Below are 18,438 nucleotides of genomic sequence, written 5' to 3'. Positions count from 1 at the left end.
TTGCATCTCCCTGGGCTGGTGGGAAATTAAGACTCCATTATTTGGGGGCTCCCTCCCTTTCTTTCCCTGCTTTACTGGGGTCGTGTGGTCCTGGGCAGCTAATTCGTGGCAGAGTACTGGAGGTTACACCCTCACCGGATGGAAGCTGAGTAAGGACGGAGGAGTCTGTCAGTTTTGTGCACAGATGTGCATAATCAGTGCCTGTCACACAGCAGATGTCCAGTAAATCTCTGTTGAATGAGCAGTCATTGGTCCTTTTGCCACACCAGTGTGCAGAGCAAGGGCAGAGAGGACTCTTTGGACACCTTTGACAATCCAATATGGCATCACTGTCAGCCACCAGAGTCATGTCAGGTGCTACTCAAGACTGAGGCAATGAGGCGTAACAGGAACGCCCTTTGGAAGGGGCCCAGAATGCCCCAAACCACAAGTCTGGACACTGGGATAACCTCCACACCTGGTGGCTTATAAGGACTCCGAGCTCCGATCACTCACAGCTTGCGCTGGGCTGTACGTGGGTCATGCTTGGAGTCCCAGGGAGTCCACTTCACTGGACACGTGCCGCCGCTGCAGCCGCCGGTCTGAGACTGACGTCCGCCTCTCCTCCTGTTGACTTTGCCAGCGACCAGACTTCACACCGGTCACTCTCTCCCACTCTCTGTGTGTAATCTGCGTGTGACTCTGTTGCCTTATTGGGGAGGGCTCCTCTAACAAGCCTGACATTGTGGAAAGACACAAACATGTGTGAGCGACTCCATTCGGGGACGCCCCCTTGCTCACAAAAACCACTCACCCAAACATACATGTCCCTTGAAGGGAGGGACAAAAGGGTCTTTGACAGTCAGACCAGGGTCCTGAGTTCCCTCAGGCAGTACTCATCTCCCCAGTTCTCTAACCCCCCAGGTCCCATGGTTCTTCTTAGAAAGATCTTTTCTTTCTGGGGGGAGGGGGAGCCAGGGCTGCCCGCTGACTCCAGGATTGGCTAAGGTGGGGGTGGGGAGGCGAAGGGGCTAACCTAGCTCCCACCAGTCATTGTGACTTTCCCCACAGGAATCTATCTCCTCGAGTGTTTTTTCAGCTCAAGGCGGCAGGCTGTGATGGACGGGGGTGGAGCTAGTCAGGGGGACAGCGTACACTTGTTATACCGAGGTGACAGGCGTAAGGCAGTTTACAACCCAGGTCCGGTCCTCCTACAGCGCTCCCTGCTTGCAGGGCGGAGACTGTCAAGTGCACAAAATAGCCCAATGTAAAGGGCTCTAGAATAATGGGCCTGCGCTGAAACATGTCACAGCTAAAAGAGCTCCTGCCAGCGTGGGGGTGGCTGCCTGAGGTTCCGCCCGCACAGTTTCCGATCCAGGAAGAAGGCAGGTGACCTGCTTCCGGACATGCAGACGCACACGCCCTGGGGCTCCTCCTGCCGAGCACATCCCTACCTGTCCCTCTTGGGCTTAGTCACCTCAGGTAGTCTTCCTGGTACCCATGTCACAGATGAGGAAACTGAGGCTCGGACTTGCTCAAGGAACAATGCCATGAGAAACATGCCACAAATATACTTGACGCCATCGTCCACACTTATAATTACCATGGCCTACTGCCTCCTTCCAAATTACAGTCACAAGGGATCAGCACCAGAGAAGGACAGATGTGGCGTGGTGGAAATTCAGAAGGCTTCGTGACCAGCTTGGTAACCTGGGAAGGCTTCACGGAGGAGGGGTCAGGATCGGAAGGATGGGTGAGACCTGACTCGTGGAGCCTGTGAAATAGGCATTCCAGGAAGAGCAAAGGCTCAGGGGTGGGAAAGAAAGCAGGGGGAAGGTTCTGAGCATTTGAAGCCATCCTCTCAAGCTCAAGTACTGGGCACATGGAGAGGTGAGGGAAGAGGGGACGAGAAAGGTGGGCTGGGGCCACATTAAGGTGAGGACAACCTCTGGGAAGGTCAGGCATGGCCACGGGGCCCAGCCTGGATGCTGGGGTGCTCTTTTGCTGGAGGACCCTCTTCTTCGAACCTGTGAGGCCATGGCAGTCACCCCTGAACCCCCCACCCCACACCCTGGGCACCAGGTAGAAGGTGTTCAGGGGAGGAGAGCCAGTTCATTTCAGACGGAACACATTCACCCTCAGCTATGAGGTGGTCCCTAAAAGAACTGCTCACACTTTTACTTCAGACCCAGCTTGAAAACCAGCTGGACTCTTTTGTAAACATTTTCTTCTCTTCTAATCAGGCTTTAGAGAGCTCAGGAAGAAGCCTGATTAGTTACAGATTAAAAAGATAACATTTTCCCCTGTTTATCCCAGCTGTAGTTGAGGAAAGATTCCATTACACATATACTGAGATTCTCGGTAAGACTGTCTCATTTAAAAGCAGTTTTTAAATATCTTTATATTTATATATATATTGTCCAACCCTCTCATAAAGTTAGGAATTAGAAGCCCAGAGAGGGCCTAGAAGTCACTTGAGGTCACACAGCATTGAGTGGAGAGTCAATCTAGCCCGGGGCCCAGGGTTGCTGCAAACCAGCCCAACTCTCCTTCCACACAGCAATGTTGGCCCGGCCTGGAGCTGCTGTGGTCTGGGGCATGGAGGAGAGTGGGCCGAGGGCTCAGGGCTTAGTGCCATCCAGCATGAGTATTCTTAGAAATCTTAGCTCACCTAGCGTCTTCCTCCTGGGGACCCCAGATGCCTTGGATGGGGACTTGACCAGAGCAAAGCCTGAGACCAGGCCCCAGGCAATGCCCCCGCAAGCCCTTCTCTCCTCTCCCTGGCTGACTCCTGCACCCCATCTGACCGTACCTGACTCAGTCATTCCTCCACCAAGTGAAGCCTAACACAGCCTGGTATGAGGACTAGATGAGGAGTCAGAAGTTCAGGGTTCCAACCCAGTTGGGCCACTTCCTACCTGAGTGGCATGAGTTGCTTTCGTCACCTCTCCGGCTTCCTAGGCTGTAAAGAACAAAGAGCAGAAACTCTCCAAAAGCAAATAGGGGTGGGGTTGTACACGCCTCTCGCAGTCACGAGCATGGGGAATTCAAAACCATCTCTGGGCTCTGACTGCCCGGGATTGACTCCCACTGCGTGCTGTGCCATTTACCCCCATAAGCTAGATGTGGGGAAATTAAGAAAGATAATATAGGTTGAGAGTTTAGGACAGTGCCTGAAACACAGTAAGTGCTCAGTAAAAGTCAGCTATTACTGTTATTGCTCCTTGAGCCTCCACTGACCCCACACTTCCCACCTAGTACATAGATGCACTTGGAAGACACAGGTGTCTGTTTGCCCAAGAGCCTAGCTGGTGCCTGGGCCAGGGGAATGACAGTGTGGTGGGAAATTGCTTAATACCTGCTTCTGGAAGTGTTTATCCTTGTGGAAAGGGCATATGCAATGCACTGCAGCCCCTTCCCCATAAACCTAGCCCTCCAGGATTAAGGTCTGGTGACTCAATCTTTGAATGATGCATGTTCCTCTGTTTGATATTTTGTAATAATGAGCTTGTATGCCGGGTGAGTCACCAAACCTCGTTTACAGTCTGTGCCTCATACTTAGCTATACATTTTCAAAGGCCCAAAATCAACTTGGATCCTGGAAATTCATTGACTCAACAAACATTAATTGAGTGCCTGGCAACCTACTGACTCAAGAGTCGAAAGGGGGTAAATATTATTTAGAAGCTACACAGGGCAGGCAGACATGTTTCCTATGTGTCTGTCTTCTGATCTTGAGCAAACTATAGTTTTATGACCTTGTTTATGAATTAATGAGGTCGAGCTAATCTTTCAGAAGACTTCGATTTGCAGTTTTGGTCAAAAGTCTTTCAGCCTTTACAAATGAAGACCTACCTCTCTGGCTTGCGCTCTTTCGTTAGTTAAAAGCTTTCTGTTTCTTTAAAAGGGGGCGGGACCCTGTCAAATGGACCCTGAAGCATAGGCTGAAGGTGCGTGAAGTCCCATTCACTTTCTGTGACGTTTTGTGTCCTGGTCTCTGATTGCTCGCTGCAGACGTCAATCGCGAGGCGTGTGTCTTGCTGGGACACAGTGGAGGTCTCACCTCTGGTCTGCGGCGCGGTCGGGTGTATTCACCTCCGTTCTCCCCCACGCCCTCGAGGTCCCCGGCGCCCGACCCAGCGGCAGAGCCAGCCACTGGCTCCCGCTGCGCCCTCCCGCACCGGATCTCTCCTCGCTGGGGCGGGACCTGGCCCGACAGCTCTGGTCACTATGGTCAGTAGTCGTGGGGGGAGGTGGAGAAGTGGGAGCAGGGAGTGGGAGAGGTAGGAGGGGTCGCTGCGGTGGCGCGTGTGCACTCGTGGGACGCGGGTCGGGTGCAAGGAGCAGCTCCTAGCGCGAGATCCGTGGCGTTCGGACCCCGGGAATACTGAGTCGGGGGCGGATGCTGGGGGCCCCTTGCCATTCTCGGAAGGCCCTGCTGGGCTCGGGACGCACCCTGCCATCCCCCATGGACGCACAGCGAAGGGGACCCAGCCCGGTCCCTGTGATCTCACCACCACCCCACGCCCGGCGCGTTCATCTCAGGTGTCTGCGAAGGTGCCGCCCTGACGGCGCAAGGTAGGTGCCCTCGACTGGAACCAGGACAGAAGAAGGCTCCACGGCTAAGGGTTGCCTCCTTTTTGTTAAGTAACCCCCCAGTTGGCAGCTCAGCCACCGGAGACCTCGCTCCCTCTCCCCACGAGTGGACCTAGGGGCTGCAGGGGTGGCCGGATCACTTAACATTCTCTGGTCCCGCACATCCAAAGAAGATGTTTGGAGTTAGGACTCACGCGAAGAGGCTGCCTCAAGTTGTGTGGCACGTGAATCAGGAGTTTAGGGCAAAGCAAAGACGAGAGGAACCCGTGGTTGAGAATCCTATCCGAGCAGAAAGGGCCCCAGAGACCCTCTGAGCTGAGCCAAATCTGGGGCTTGAGCAGGTAGGGACAGGGAGGCCCAGGTAGGAATGGGACTGGGACTGATTGAGGTGGACCTGGACTTGAATCCGAGCCTCTGGACTCAGTCCAGGGCTCTGTGTCACATCAGCACACCTCTGTTTGCGGAGGGCCAGATAGTCTGCAGGGGACTGGGCGTGATGACTGCCTAAAACACGTTGCCCTGAGCCTCCTGTTCTAGGGTTCCTATAAAGTGTAAGAGCTAGTGGCCCTTATGGTGGCTTGGGGGTCACACAGCCTGAGTTCAAACCTCACCTCCACCCCTTGGGAAGCCAAGATGCTTTGGTTGGCCTGTTCCTCTCCCGAGCACTATTTTGCTCATCTGTACAGTGGGCTGCTGTGAGGACCACAAGATGTGCTGTGGCTTTTCCTGTGATAACGGAGTTCTGGATAGGTGTGCACAAGTGCCTGGTTCTTTGTGCTTGGCCTCCTTCCCCCCATGTCTGGGCATGGAAATGGGTCACACTACCGGATGCTGCTGGCAGGGTTATGGGTCAGGTCAAAGCCTGGTCATGGCCCGGCACGTTCTGGGTGTGGCGTGGGCAGTCACATCATCTGAGCCAGAGCTGTCCTGGACAAACCAGCTTGGTGCTGGGGTGGGGCTGAGGCCACTTGGGTGCATCTGAGAGCACCGGTTTCCTGCTTGTACCCAGTGCCTGAGGGTTTACCTGGTTCTGCTGCTCCTGGAAGGGGGCCCAGGTGTTTCTGCATCACTCATGAGGGAGTGGCCAGAGATGGGGTAATACTTGGGTTTAGCCACCCTGGAGCCAGAGGCTGGCATGCCTTCTCGACACCACTGGGTATCTGAGAGGACAGCAGGGACAGTGGGGGCTCGGACCTCAACTTCTGGCCTCTGTGCTGCACAGTAAGACCTCTGACCTCAACCCCCCCCCTTCTGCCCTGAACTCATGAGACTGGAAGCTAGAGGGCAGGTGGGGGCCAGAGCACCGAGCCCTCACCCCGGCACCTGGAGGCTTGGCTGCCTTGGAGATGGAGATTGCGATCAACACACTAAGTAGGACGTCTCCAAGGTGCCCACGCCTCCCAAATCATGGGGGCACAGGCAGTGCAGGGTTTGTCCTCTTCCATTCCCTCGGCATTTACTGAGCACCTGCTGTTTGCCAGGCACCTTGTTGTGGTCCCTGCATGGTGTGGATGGTGGTGAGTGTGTGTGTGACAGGCAGAGGAGAATGTCTTTGGAAAATACAGCTTCTTTCCTTTCCTGTCTCAAAGTCATGGGCTAAGCGTAAGGAAGGGCCCGAGGCAGGAGACGCAGAACCCCTGTGACGGCCGGATGAGGACGGGCCTGGGACTGCCACTGGAGGGGCTGTGGTAGGAGGGGCCTCACGCTCACTCAGAGAGCACTTAATGCTGCGTGAGTGAGTGAGTGTCAGTAGTGAACAGTGATTCACGGGGCCCTTCTGTGGCTTTGTTCTTTTATTTGTCAAACAAGACCCCAGTAGGCATTCTAGTCAGGCCCCATGGCGGACACTGAGAAAGACCGGGGGCTTGCCCTCTCTTAGGAGCCAAATGCCTGTCGGTCAAGACATAAGAGGACACAGGCAATTCCTGGGCTAGTGATCGTGGCCTAAGAGGTGTGACCAAGGGCTCTGGGAGCACAGCAGGAAGCCAGTGCCCACGGTGGGCGTGGGAAGTGTGGGCAAGGCCTTGCTGAGGGGGCTTTGGAACTGGGAGTGGAGGCCCTGCAGGGGGATCCAGGGAAGAGTCCGTTCCAGGCAGGTGGGACCGCATGCTTGAAGGCCTGGGAGTCAGTTAACAACGGGATATTCTAGGGAAGGACAGTGGTCAGTGTGGGTGCAGGAGCTGGGACGGCAGCGGGCTGCTGGGAAAGGTAGGTGGGGTCAGAATGTGCTGTGAGGGGCTCATCTGCTGCACTGTGAGGCTGGGCTTTGCTCTGCTGGTGGGGGGAACAGCAACACGTTTCTGACAAGAAAGAGATGGTGGACTTCGCTGGCCTCTCTGGCCGGCTGGAGGTGGCCGCGCTGGAGTCTGAGACCGGCTCACCCATCACTCAGTCATCCGCTTGGTGTGTGGTTTTGGAGCGTGACTGTGTGCCAGGCCCTGGGGAGCTAGTCATGACAGGCAGGCCGTCGTTACCCGTACGGAGCTGACATTCCAGTGGGGGGAGACAGCATGCAAGTGGGGGGACCTACCTGTCAGAGAAAGCGCTGAAGAAATAAAACAGGTCAAGGCAGTGGGGGGGCACTTTAGACTGGGTGGTCAGGGAGGACCTCCCTGAGGAGGCGGCGGCACCCGAGTCCTGTGAAGAGGCAGCAGAGCGTCCGGGGCAGCCGGAGCAGCGGGCGCAGGTGCCCTGGGACAGACGTGTGTGTGTCTGGCTGGAGGAGCACACAGAGGTCACTGTGGCGGGAGCGCAGGCAGCAGGAGCGGAGCAGGGCCAGCTGGCGCAGGACCTGGGAGGCTGTCCCCGCAAGGCGGAGTCTTCCTAAGTGAGGGAAGGCCCTGGAGGGTGCTGGGGAAGGGCGCGCTGTCCTCTGATGTACATGCTCAGCAGTCTGTCCTGGCTGTCGTGCAGACGGTCAGGATGGGGGCAGGAGTGGAAACCAAGAGTTACTTGGGGACCCTGTTGCAACCTTGGCGGCTGGGGGCGATGGTGGCAGCTCTGGCTGGACCCAGAGCAGAGCTGATGAGGGAGGAGGGGAGGGGAAGAGGACTCCTGGCTATTTGGTGTGAGCTCTGCTGGCTGGAGGGCCCTTTGGGGAGCGGGGACACCTGGGAGAGGGGGAGAGGGTGGGATGAGAGAGCAGTTAGGGGCGCAGTGATTCGGGGATGCTGGTCAGACACGCCAGTGGCTGGTGGCCGTCTGAGGCCAGATCTCCACGGGAGGTCAGAGCCGGAGACGAGTTCTGAGGGTCCAGCAGGAGGATATTGTACAAGTTGAGGCAGCACATGAGAGGGGGCCCGTGTCTGCATTCAGGGTCTCTGCGTGGTTGAGGCAGCACATGAGAGGGGGCCCGTGTCCGCATTCAGGGCCTCTGCGTGGTTAAGGCAGCACATGAGAGGGGGCCAGTGTCTGCATTCAGGGTCTCTGCGTGGCCAGCCAATAACTGTGACCCAAGTGTGGGGACCCAGGTATAGGGTCTTCCCTATTTCCTGAGCTGAACAGCAGAGAAGGGGGGCAGTTGGGTCGTGGGCTAATAGCTCTCCCCCAAGATGTCCACGTCCTAATCCCCAGAACCTGTGAATAGGGTACCTCACAGGGCAAGAGGCATTTGCAGGTGTGATGAAGTTAAGGCTCCTGAGATGGGGAGATAGCCTGGATCACCCAGGCGGGCCCATGATGTAAGCACGGGGACGACAGGAGGGCCAGCGTGAGAAGGAGCGGGGACGACAGAAGGAAGGGCTCGTGAGCCAGGGAGTGCAGGCAGCCTCTCGGAACAGAGAAGGGGAGGAGATGGGTTCTGCTCGGAGCCCCGAAACACCGGATAGTAGTGAAGCTGTGCTGCTTTCAGTTCCTGAGCTTGTGCTATAGCCGTGATAGGAACCCAGTTCAGGACTCTCGGGCCCTCCTAAATCTTTGGGCTCCAAACATTTTTGATTACGCACCTCAGTAGAAATGTTTGGATCATTCCCCGCATTTGTACCCTAAAGTAGACATTTAAAAGAGCATTTCCTTCCAGACCTTGAACCGGCCCACTCTGAGACCCCAGCCCCAGGCAGGCGAGGCCAGGGCTGGGGACCCTGGGCACCTCCGGAAGTGAGGAACTTCTGAGAGGGGAGGCGGGCCAGGCTCTGGGCCCTGCCCTGCTGGCGGGTGAGCCTGGAGGCTCTGGCCTTGACCGTGAAGGAGTCGGTAGCTTGAGGTCGGGCCACGCCATGAGTCCGGCTTCTGGGCGGCTGGGCATGGCTAACGGGGCTGACTCACAGCCCAAGGTAGCCCTGCCGGGGAGCCTCAGAGGGGCTCGGGCTGGCCGAGGGCTGGCACTTCCCGCCGGGGCCCAGGGAGGACCTCAGAGCTTGGGCTGAAGGTGCTCACAGTGCACTAAGGGTGTGCTGATGGGGGGTTGTAGGCAGAGACGTGAGCCTGAGGCCTGGCTGCTGAGGAGCCGTCGGGCAATGACGACAAGACACATGCAGGCCCGGGTGGATTCTCTCCGTGGAGGGGAGAGGGGGCCGAAAGGAGGCAGCCTCTGTTCATTCATCTAACAAACCTCACCCCCTGCTCTATTCCAGGCCCTGGGATGGGCCCTGGAGAATCAGCCAGGTGAACGGAAGGTCTCAGAGGGTTTGACAAGCTGTCCTGTGCCAAGGAAGGCCTGCATGGCTTTGGACACTTGGATAAGCAGGGGCATCCAGGCCCCCAGAAACACTCCTTCCTAGCTCCCTGTCCTGGGTACTGGGTACAGGAATCAGGCCAGAGAAGCTCACTGTCAGAGAGAATTTTGAAGTCCGTCTGATGTGGAGATGGGGTATTCCTACAAGTCACTTAGTGCTTCTGGTGGTGAGCGTCCAGAAATCCAGTCAGTAAACTCCAGGCACGTTTGTCCAAATGGGAGGGGATTTGTAACCGCAAAGCCCCCTCTATGAGCACAGTGGTCTTGGGTTGAAGTCACTGGCTAAGAGGCCGCTCTGGTAAAGCACTTGTGGGTGGAGGCCTCTGTCAAAAATTATGGCAATAAGTTGATGTAAAACTGAGTTTCCATTTACAAAAATCCCAATTAGCATCCACCTTTCAGCTGTGAACAATCCCATAAGAATTATCTCCTTGGGTTGTACACAGGTACCAGAATCACTTATTTTAAACTGGTAACAACCAGTGGCTTAAACACCAATTCCTCTTTTATCATTTTTGTGCTGAAGTCAGAGCTGTTCCCAGGGTGGAGGGTGGGTTGGAAGCAGAGATGCATCTCCCACTTGTCTGGGCAGGAAAAGCGTAAGGCAGAGGCACGGCCCGCGGGGAGTTGGCTGTTAGAACAGCACCGGCTCCTGCACTGTCCCTGGCTGCGGAGCCTTGGCCTGCTGTCACCTGCTCCCTGCCAGATGACTTGTCAGCCCTCCTGAGGCCGGGACTCGGGGCCAGATGGCTGATCTCTCTGGGTTGTATTGACCTGGACTCCGAGCTGGGCTGCAATGTGAACTTTTACCAGTAGGTGGTGCATCTGGCCAGATGTTATCACCTCTGCATTTCTAGCAGGTGCTTGGTGCAGGCGGGATGTTCGGGGGAATTGCTGGGTGATTAAAAGAGGGAATGAATGAGTGAGACGGGAAGAACAGAAGAGACAAAGGAACATAGTCCAGTGTGAAAGTCCTAGGTTTGAAGCGTTATAGTCTCTAAAGCCACGTCAACGGTCGTGATTTAGTATACCCCTCCGTGATGGAGGGGGCGGACCTGACTCCCCGTCCAGGGAGCATGGCCCACAGGATCCTGGTAACATCACACGTGCCTTTTGTGGGAAGGTTGTAACAGTCACTGCGTCAGGTAGCTGGCAGTTCAGAGTCTTTGTCCATGGCGAACGCCTATCGGTTGCTTTGGAAACGGTCACAGCTTTGCTTCTTTGTCTTTCAGGGGGAAACATCTTTCAACCTAATATCAGAAAAATGTGACATTCTATCAATTCTCCGGGATCATCCTGAGAACAGGATTTACCAGAGGAAAATCCAGGTGAGACAGGGGGCTGGGAGGAGGATTAGATGGATTGGAGTTCAGAGCAGAGGGGACAGACAGTACCAGCTTGAAGGCAAAAAGGCTTAACATTTGGACCAGGATCCCGGGCAAATCAAAGGGCTCCCAGGATAGTCTGTTGTTGGGCCTTTGCCTTAGGGAAAAACCCTTTAGTTGCAAAAATAAAAAATTTTTTAATAGTAGGCACTATCCTAAGTGCTTGATTTACTCACTGAAGCCTCATTACAACATTAAAGGTCAGAACTTTTATTATCCATGTTTACAGCTGAGGAAACTGAGGCACAGAAGTCAAATGGCAGGCGCAGGCTCCTACAGCGAGTGCATGAACAAGCTGGGATTTGGAGCAGGCAGCCTGATCGCATAGTCAGCCAGGCCGCTGGGAGAGAAAGACCCCTCCACTGGGGGTCAAGGGGCGTTGGCTGGGAGGAAGCAAGGACAGCTCACAGACCGGCTGGCGGGCAGCACGCCTCTGCTTCTCCCTGCGCATTAGCGGAACTGTGTCCTGCAGCCGCAGGGAGCAAGCACTTCCTGGGGCAGGGGCGAGGGCAGGCGGCATGCTGGACTCTCGTGCGCCCGGAGCTCTCTGGTTCTTCCCTGCTGGCCTGCCTGAGGTGGCCCATCAGCTCTGAGCCCTCTCTCATCTACAGTGAGACGGGACTCTGTGACCTATTGGAAAACATTTCTGCTGCTCAGACGATAGCCACTTGAGGCAGCAAAGGGGACCCCAGGCCATTTCAGAGGGAAACTGACAGTGGGTGGGGATGCGGGGACAGAAATAGGGTGACGTGCTCCATATGTCTGAGGAGGCCTTCCTGGTGGGCCCTGCAGCCGCCTGGCCTGCCACACAGCCACTGTGAACCTGTCACCATCTGGGCTCACATGTCACCCCTGCCAGGCCCACCCCGCCAGCTCTTCTTCTGAAGCCTGGTAGATGCCATGGCTCCAAGGCAGCCCCCCACCCCTGCTGGCTTCCCCCGTCCTGTCCTGATCTTCTCTCCCCCCCCCCCCCACACACACATTAGCTAGCCCGCAGGGTGCCTGAGGGCAGGGCTGAGGCCCCAGTCACCACCCAGCGCCGGACACAGGCCCGTCACCGCCCAGCGCCGGACACAGGATATGCTCAGCGTTTCCTCATAGTTATGGGGTGAATGAGAGTTGGGGGACAGTGAAGGGGCAGAGAGTCTGAGGGCAGGGGGCTGGTGTTACCTGGGGGAAGGGGGTCCCAGCTCTTCTAGGACACAGACGGCCACGTTTCTCTATCTCCCCGCAGGAGCTCAGCAAAAGATTCACCGCAATCCGCAAGACCAAGGGGGATGGGAACTGCTTCTACCGGGCCCTGGGCTACTCCTACCTGGAGTCTCTGCTGGGGAAGAACAGAGAGATCCTCAAGTGAGTGGCCCGAGGGCGGCTCCCTGGCTCTACGGGTATTCGATGTGTTGGGTGGTGATAAATGTGAGGAAAAATGGGCCAGGAAGGTGGCCAGGTTGTCCAGGGGATGGGAGGGCTGGAGAGGTCGGGGAGCAGGTCACGTGGGGCCTCCTGGGCTGTTATAAGGACCTTGAATTTCCATCTGAGTGAGATGGAACCACCGAGGGTTCGAGCAGAGCAAGGGGCCTGACTGCTGGCTGCGTTGTGCGCCCGCGGTGTCTGGCGGGCACAGCTGGGGGGCACCAGGGGATGTGGGTGTGCGAGGAGAAGCCCAGTGGAGGGGGATGGTGATGGGGGCCTGAGCAGGTGGAGAGAAGTGGTCGGATTCACTCAGAGCTCGGGCGTCGGGCGTTGGGACAGGGAGTCGGGGGTGACTGCCAGCGGTTTGGCCTGAGGAGTTAGGACAGAGGAGCCACTTGCGAACAAAGGATGGGGAGGTCGGGAGCCCCATTTTAATGGTGCTAAGTCTGAAATGACTGTGAGCCATCCAAGCAGGGGTGCCCCGCAGACAGTGGGATGAGTGAGGCTGGTGTTACCCCCATTTCACAGTTGAGTAAACGGAGCCCAGGAATGACTTGCCCGAGGTCACACTGAAGCTGGGGTCCACGGAGAGCCTGCTCTCCAAGTCCCAATGCCATCCTCCTTCTCTCCCTCTCCTCCCGGGGCATGCGGCCCGGCCTGGGTGTTTGTCCCCTACGACTGGGCCCGTGTCCCGTTCCTCACGGTGTCCCCAGTGCCCAGCACAGTGGGAATTAGAGAATGGATGTGGGAATGCTGTGGAGGTTCCGGGAGGGAGGTGGCTGGGGGGGGGGGAGAGCGCTGGGGGGAGTGGAGCTGTTCACGTCACAGCCTCGCAGGGACAGAGCGACAGATCCTCACAGCAGCCCTCGCGGAGGCACCCTACCCCACCCACACTGCGCGGAAGGGGAGCCTGAGAGCCACATAGCGAAGGGACTGTGACCCCCAGCACCGTGCCCGTTCCCACCTGCCCTGGCCAGACCAGACTGAGAGGCCAGGCCCAGCTGGGGCGCAAGTTGCCTTTGGGCCAAAACACCCGCCTTCTAGTCTCGGAGATCTCTTTCTGCTGTGCCCTCCCCACTCACCTCCCCCTCCTCTGCAACAAGGCTCCTTAGGGCCCTCCCGGCCCTTCCTGCACCATCAGTCCCTGTGAGAACCCGTACTGTGTCCTCCTGGGAGTCTGGCCTCCCTCCCTGGGGGACAGGCTGCAGTGCTGCCCGTGCCAGCTGGCCCCTGAGCCTTTCCCTGGGGCCTTCTTGACTGGGCTGCATCTCTCCCTCTGTGGACCACAGTCAAGTGGTCTGCACCTGTGTCCTGGGGCCAGGGGCCGATGGGGGTCCTCACCGTGCTCCCCAAGAGGACCCGGACAGGTCCCGAATCGAGGCCGTGCCATTACGAGGCCTGCCGTGGGAGCACAGAGGGGCGACCCAGCACTGACCAATCAAGGGCCATTGGGTCAGGTCCTGAAGGGTGGTCAGTGTGAGGGAGGGGTCTGATGTATGGTGTGAGCTGATTTCTGTGGCATGAATACCCCCCTCATAACCAATATTCAAGCTGCTGTTACAGGGGCACCGAGCAGACAGTTGGGAGGAGATACACAACACACAACTAGTCCAAACTGTATTTCCACTGTACACACACCATAGACAGGTCACCTTAAGAGCACAACTAATGGAAAAATGATTAGAAAATAATGAGTTTTTAATATTTATTATCTTTGTATTTTAGTATCATTTAATTAAAAGGTTTACCAGAATGTTCTGTCCGTTTTTGGAATAAAACAAAATACAAATTTTTCTTACTGTCAGTAAACTTTATTAAATAATATAATTGCTATTATTATTAATGATTTCTTGCCAGCATGAGGGCAATTTGTATATCCCATTTTTGAAAAATGTTTTATCTTTTGATGCGAAAAATTGAACCAGTGCTTGTTTGATATCTTCTTCATTTTTGAATTTTTTGCCCTTCAAAAACTTTTGTAAGGACAAAAACAAGTGATAGTCGGAGGGTGCTAAGTTCGGGGAATATGGTGGATGCGACAGACATGCTTCTGTAGCATTTCTTCCCTGTTGAAATTCGTAAAAGTTACAGTGGCGTAAATGAACTTTATTAGTAGCCACTATCGCTTCACACATAAGACTAATGTGAATCAACTTTGTTTTAGTTAATTTGCTACGTCAGTATGTATACATTAAGTGATAAAAATAGGCACACATGCGCCAAATAAACATGTGCTTACGTGTCGAAACTTGTTGTGATAGAAACGGACAGAACTTTCCGGTAGACCTTATATAAGTTTACATGTAACTTCTAAATAATGGTTGTGTTTAACACCTGGCTGGCAAAATTCCTAAAAATGTAACAGTCAGCTTTTGTGAGTAGGGACACACCGTCGCTGGCACACTCCTGAGAAGAGCACCCCTGCGTGAGGAGCAGAGGGTCCTCAGGGGTGGAAATGCGCACGGGGCATGGCTGTGGGGCAGGCAGGAGCTGTGACCCTGGGCTAGAGATGAGGCTGGCAAGCTGGGCAGGGACCGCCCCTGTGCTGAGGGGGAAGGCGGGGGTAGGTCACTCGGAAGTCCCTGTGGAGAAGGGACCAGGAGCCAGGAAAGGCTGGGCATGCCCCAAGCCAGAGATGGTGGTAAACCATGGGGGCAGGAAGGAGGGACAGAGCCCAGAGGCCCTTGTCTGGGGGTGGGTGGGGATTACCTCAGTTCCCGTATCTATGAAATGTGTGTAATCCCCCTCCTGGGACTGTGCAGTGAAGACAGAACAAGTCAGCGTGTGGTCCGTGTGGAAGTGCTCTGAAAGGCAGAAAAGCCCTTCACCTGCTGTGACAGACACCTCATCGTGCTGGGTTGGGGGACAGCGGGCGAGGGTGGGATGGCAGTTGACAGTCACCGCAGCGCTCCCCACGCCCCCCTGTAAGCACGTCTCCCCCTTTAGGTTCAAAGAGCGAGTACTGCAGACCCCGAACGACCTGGTGGCGGCAGGCTTTGAGGAGCACCGGTTCCGAAACTTCTTCAATGCTGTGAGTGAGCCTGGGCACGTGGCCAAGGGACCCGGGGCTTCCGAGCCAGCGGCCAGGCCAGGCGTGGCGCTGGCTGGAGCCCGTCACAGCTGGGGGCTCTGGGGCTGGGCCTCACTGGCTCCTCCCAGCTGCGGGAGGACTGAGGGTGGCTTCCCGCTTGTGGGGACGTGGAGGGACAGGGAACCCAGGGCCGTGGCCTCCCTCGGGGAGGAGCCACCTTCTCTGGGTAGCTCTCAGGCTGGAAACTCAGCCCAACCTGCTTCCCCCCATCTCTACCCTACTCCCCTGATCCCATTAGTGAAGGTGGAGGTTGGGGGGTTGAGGGGACACTATCGGTTCTGAATCTCTAAATAAGCATCCCAGCCAGAGAGTGATGGAGGGAGACCCCCACGGCTCTTGGGTGGAGATGACTCGGGGCTAAGTCACTCGTTAGGGAGTCTTTCTAACCCTGTAGCAGCTTTGGTGGGATCTCAGATTGCTTGACTTTGGGACCTTGGTCTGAGGACTTAAGAATGAAAATGCAGTAGAGGGCGTCCCCTGGGGGCGTGGCCTGAGCCCGGCTGGCCGACACCTCTGCGGTCCAGTTTTACAGCGTGGTGGAGCTGGTGGAGAAGGACGGCTCGGTGTCCAGCCTGCTGAAGGTGTTCAACGAGCAGGGCTGCTCCGACAGGGTCGTGCAGTTCCTGCGCCTGCTCACCTCCGCCTTCATCAGGAACCGCGCCGACTTCTTCCGCCACTTTGTCGACGAGGAGATGGACATCAAAGACTTCTGCATTCATGTAGGTCCTCACAGCCCCCAGCCCCGGGCTCCGCTCTCCTCCCTCCCCCCTTAGGGGCCCTGAGCACCCGCACCCCGAAATGGGGGACTTGGGTGCAGCTCTGCCTTACAGTTCAAGGAGCACAGATCAGCCAGCCGGGTGCATCCCTCTCCAGCTGCCTGAACTGGGCGGCTTTGGGCAAGTCACCTTTACCTCTGGGCTCTCAGATTTCCCGTCTGAGAAATGTGGGCTTTGGACTGGCCTGCTGACCTAATGAAGGAGTCACGGCCCCCCGAAGGCACACTTGCCCCAGGATCGGTTTTATGACAGATGATATCTACCTGAAAGAGTTGCCAACATTGAAGCATCGGGCAGTTTTCATATGAAAACCTGGGTTTCTCTGGCAGAGGGGGGAGACCCAGCTCCCAGGCCTCCTTCCTACCCGCAGCCGCCGGCGGAAGCGCAGGGCAGACCCGCTGTGACCCAGGACCACAGCAGCCAGGGGTCACTGCTCACTTGGTCTCTCTCTGCGAGGCCTCTTTCCTAAGCTGGATTTTCTTTTCTTTTTTTTCTTTCTTTTCTTTTCTTTTCTTTTCTTTTCGGCCTTTGCAGGAAGTGGAGCCCATGGCCACGGAGTGTGACCACATCCAGATCACGGCCCTGTCTCAGGCGCTGAACATCGCCCTGCAGGTGGAGTACGTGGACGAGATGGACACGGCCCTGAACCACCACGTGTTCCCGGAGGGTGCGGCCCCCTCTGTGTACCTGCTGTATAAAACATCCCACTACAACATCCTCTACGCAGCCGACAGACGCGACTGATTTTAGGCCGCCCCGAAGTGGAGTCTGTCACCTAACGGGACTGCATTCTGAAGAGAACAGTTATGGCTTTTCAGTTTTTTAAGCAATTTAGACTGTAGTTAGAAAACAGAACCTACATACATACAGCCTTTTGGGCAAAGACGCTGGGAATGAGGCCTACCAGTTAAGGACTGCGGCAGCTTGGCAATATTTTTAGTATTTATTTTCGTGGAGGATCAAATGCTTTTTAACTTGGGGCTAGGAAGCCAGGACCCCTGGCTCTACTCCCAGTTCTCCGAGACCTTGGGCAGGTCACCTCCCCTCCCTGGGCCTGTTTCTTCATCTGGAAGAGGTTTCTACCAATGTTGACATTCTGTTGTTGTATATAAAAAAAAAGCCAGGGCCCTCTGGCTTCTTCCACCGTGGGCGGAGCCTCTCTGTAAGGGAGGAAACGGTCACGGTCAACTGTCGTGAGTGACTTACTGGTTCCATAAAAGAGAATGACGTCCAGGCAGCTGTTGGACTGGACTTGGGTGGATGGATGAATGAAGTGTTGCCTAGTTGAGGTCAACTTGAACGTGAGGGCTCCAGAGTGGTTTTAAAAGCTTCCTGACGGACATATTTTCTTACCCCTAACTTAAGAAGGAAACAGAGACTTTTACACCGAGATCTAGAAAGGGGTCCTCAGCCTGAAGTTCAAGTGGTTGGGGCCCCTCTACCTCTCTCAGGACCCAGACTGCCTGCCTGGCCCATTAGGGTTCTACCACCAGCCCCACTAGGTCAACAGCTGGAGAAGAATTAGGGGCTGGGACCTGGAAGCCGTCTGTTCGCCTCCAGCACATCCCGGAAGCAGAACCTAGCCCCTCAGCCAGGCGGAGACACTGGCCCATGCCGTCAGCTCCAGCCGAGCACATTATTCCCGTTTCTGCTCTGTTTGGGGGCTTGTGAGAGGTTAGGTGGGATAGGCAGGCAGCCCGAAGAAGTTGGCCGTGGGGGAGGCTTGTTAATGGAAGCTGCCTGGGAGTCGGGAGCCCTGGCCGGCAGCCTCCTCCTCCATCTGCCTGGGTGGGCCCCTTCGTGGCCTCGCCTTGCTGCCTCGGGACCTCAGGGAGCCCTGGGGGGGCGAGGGCTCTGCTAGCCGGTTCTCCTGCTCTGCGGGGTGATGGAGCACGCAAGGCTGTGGAGCTGCCCTGTGGGTCGCAGCCTGAGCTGAAGGCCCTCTCCCAGGTTCCATTCTGCAGGGATTTATTGCAGTCTTTGGTGCTGCAGTGTGAGTCTTGCTGGCCTGCCAGGCTGCGCACTGGGGAGCAGACCGCTCCAAGTTCCTGACACTCACACGTCGGAGCTGTGTCGTTCATCGGCTTTGTGAAGACAGATGTCAGGGTGCTTTAATTCCAGGCAGGGGCCCGGGTTCCATCCTGCCGTTGGCTGAAATTTGAACCCAAGGACTCAAGCGAAGTGATCATGTCACTCCTCCACAGGAGTATAAAGCTGACCCTGTCTCTGAATTGGTTTAGTGTCCCGTTCTGGGTAGGAGTGCTGGGCTGTGACAGTACACGTTAGGAGTGGGGCGAACCTGTTACGTGTTTGTATCAACGTCCCCGTTTCCAAACTGAAGGGTGTGAACACGCAGCCACTCCGAGGGCCGAGACAGGTCCTGGGCCCCCAGCCAGGCTCCCAAGCCCTGCGTAAGGAGCACCGGCAGCCACCTCTCTGCGTCTCTGGCTTGTGTAGCATTTGCGAGAGTAGGGTTCTGTCTGGCAGGTGGGCGGGAGGAACCCTCTCTGAGCCCAGCCTGTGATG

At 56.2% G+C, this 18,438-nt stretch overlaps 1 protein-coding gene across 4 annotated transcripts; it reads left to right on the top strand.

Moving 5' to 3' along the window:
- The first annotated feature begins 1,554 nt into the window (after window positions 1-1,554).
- On the top strand, window positions 1,555-17,060 carry OTUB2 (OTU deubiquitinase, ubiquitin aldehyde binding 2). 4 transcript variants are annotated; one of them, XM_066275956.1, is made up of 7 exons: window positions 1,561-1,732; window positions 3,994-4,212; window positions 10,480-10,575; window positions 11,867-11,985; window positions 14,992-15,076; window positions 15,661-15,855; window positions 16,447-17,060. In XM_066275956.1, exons 1-7 carry the CDS (start codon window positions 1,643-1,645, stop codon window positions 16,654-16,656), a joined length of 1,014 nt encoding a protein of 337 aa, XP_066132053.1. In that variant the 5' UTR covers window positions 1,561-1,642; the 3' UTR covers window positions 16,657-17,060. The 4 variants fall into 4 exon arrangements, with proteins under 4 accessions (XP_066132056.1, XP_066132053.1, XP_066132054.1 ...); XM_066275957.1 differs by having other exon boundaries at window positions 1,564-1,684; XM_066275959.1 differs by lacking the exon at window positions 3,994-4,212 and having other exon boundaries at window positions 1,555-1,684.
- The last annotated feature ends 1,378 nt before the right edge of the window (window positions 17,061-18,438 follow it).

This window comes from Saccopteryx bilineata, chromosome 4 (assembly GCF_036850765.1).
Source record: "Saccopteryx bilineata isolate mSacBil1 chromosome 4, mSacBil1_pri_phased_curated, whole genome shotgun sequence".
NCBI lineage: Eukaryota > Metazoa > Chordata > Mammalia > Chiroptera > Emballonuridae > Saccopteryx > Saccopteryx bilineata.
The sequence above is the reverse complement of the archived record's forward strand: the minus strand, read 5'-3'. Positions and strand labels throughout refer to the sequence as shown.

Coding starts and splice junctions, on each gene's coding strand:
- OTUB2 (XM_066275956.1), top strand. CDS start 1,643: ATGTGGCGTGGTGGAAATTCAGAAGGCTTCGTGACCAGCTTGGTAACC. Junction 15,077..15,660: donor TCCGAAACTTCTTCAATGCT/GTGAGTGAGCCT, acceptor TCTGCGGTCCAG/TTTTACAGCGTGGTGGAGCT. Junction 15,856..16,446: donor TCAAAGACTTCTGCATTCAT/GTAGGTCCTCAC, acceptor CGGCCTTTGCAG/GAAGTGGAGCCCATGGCCAC.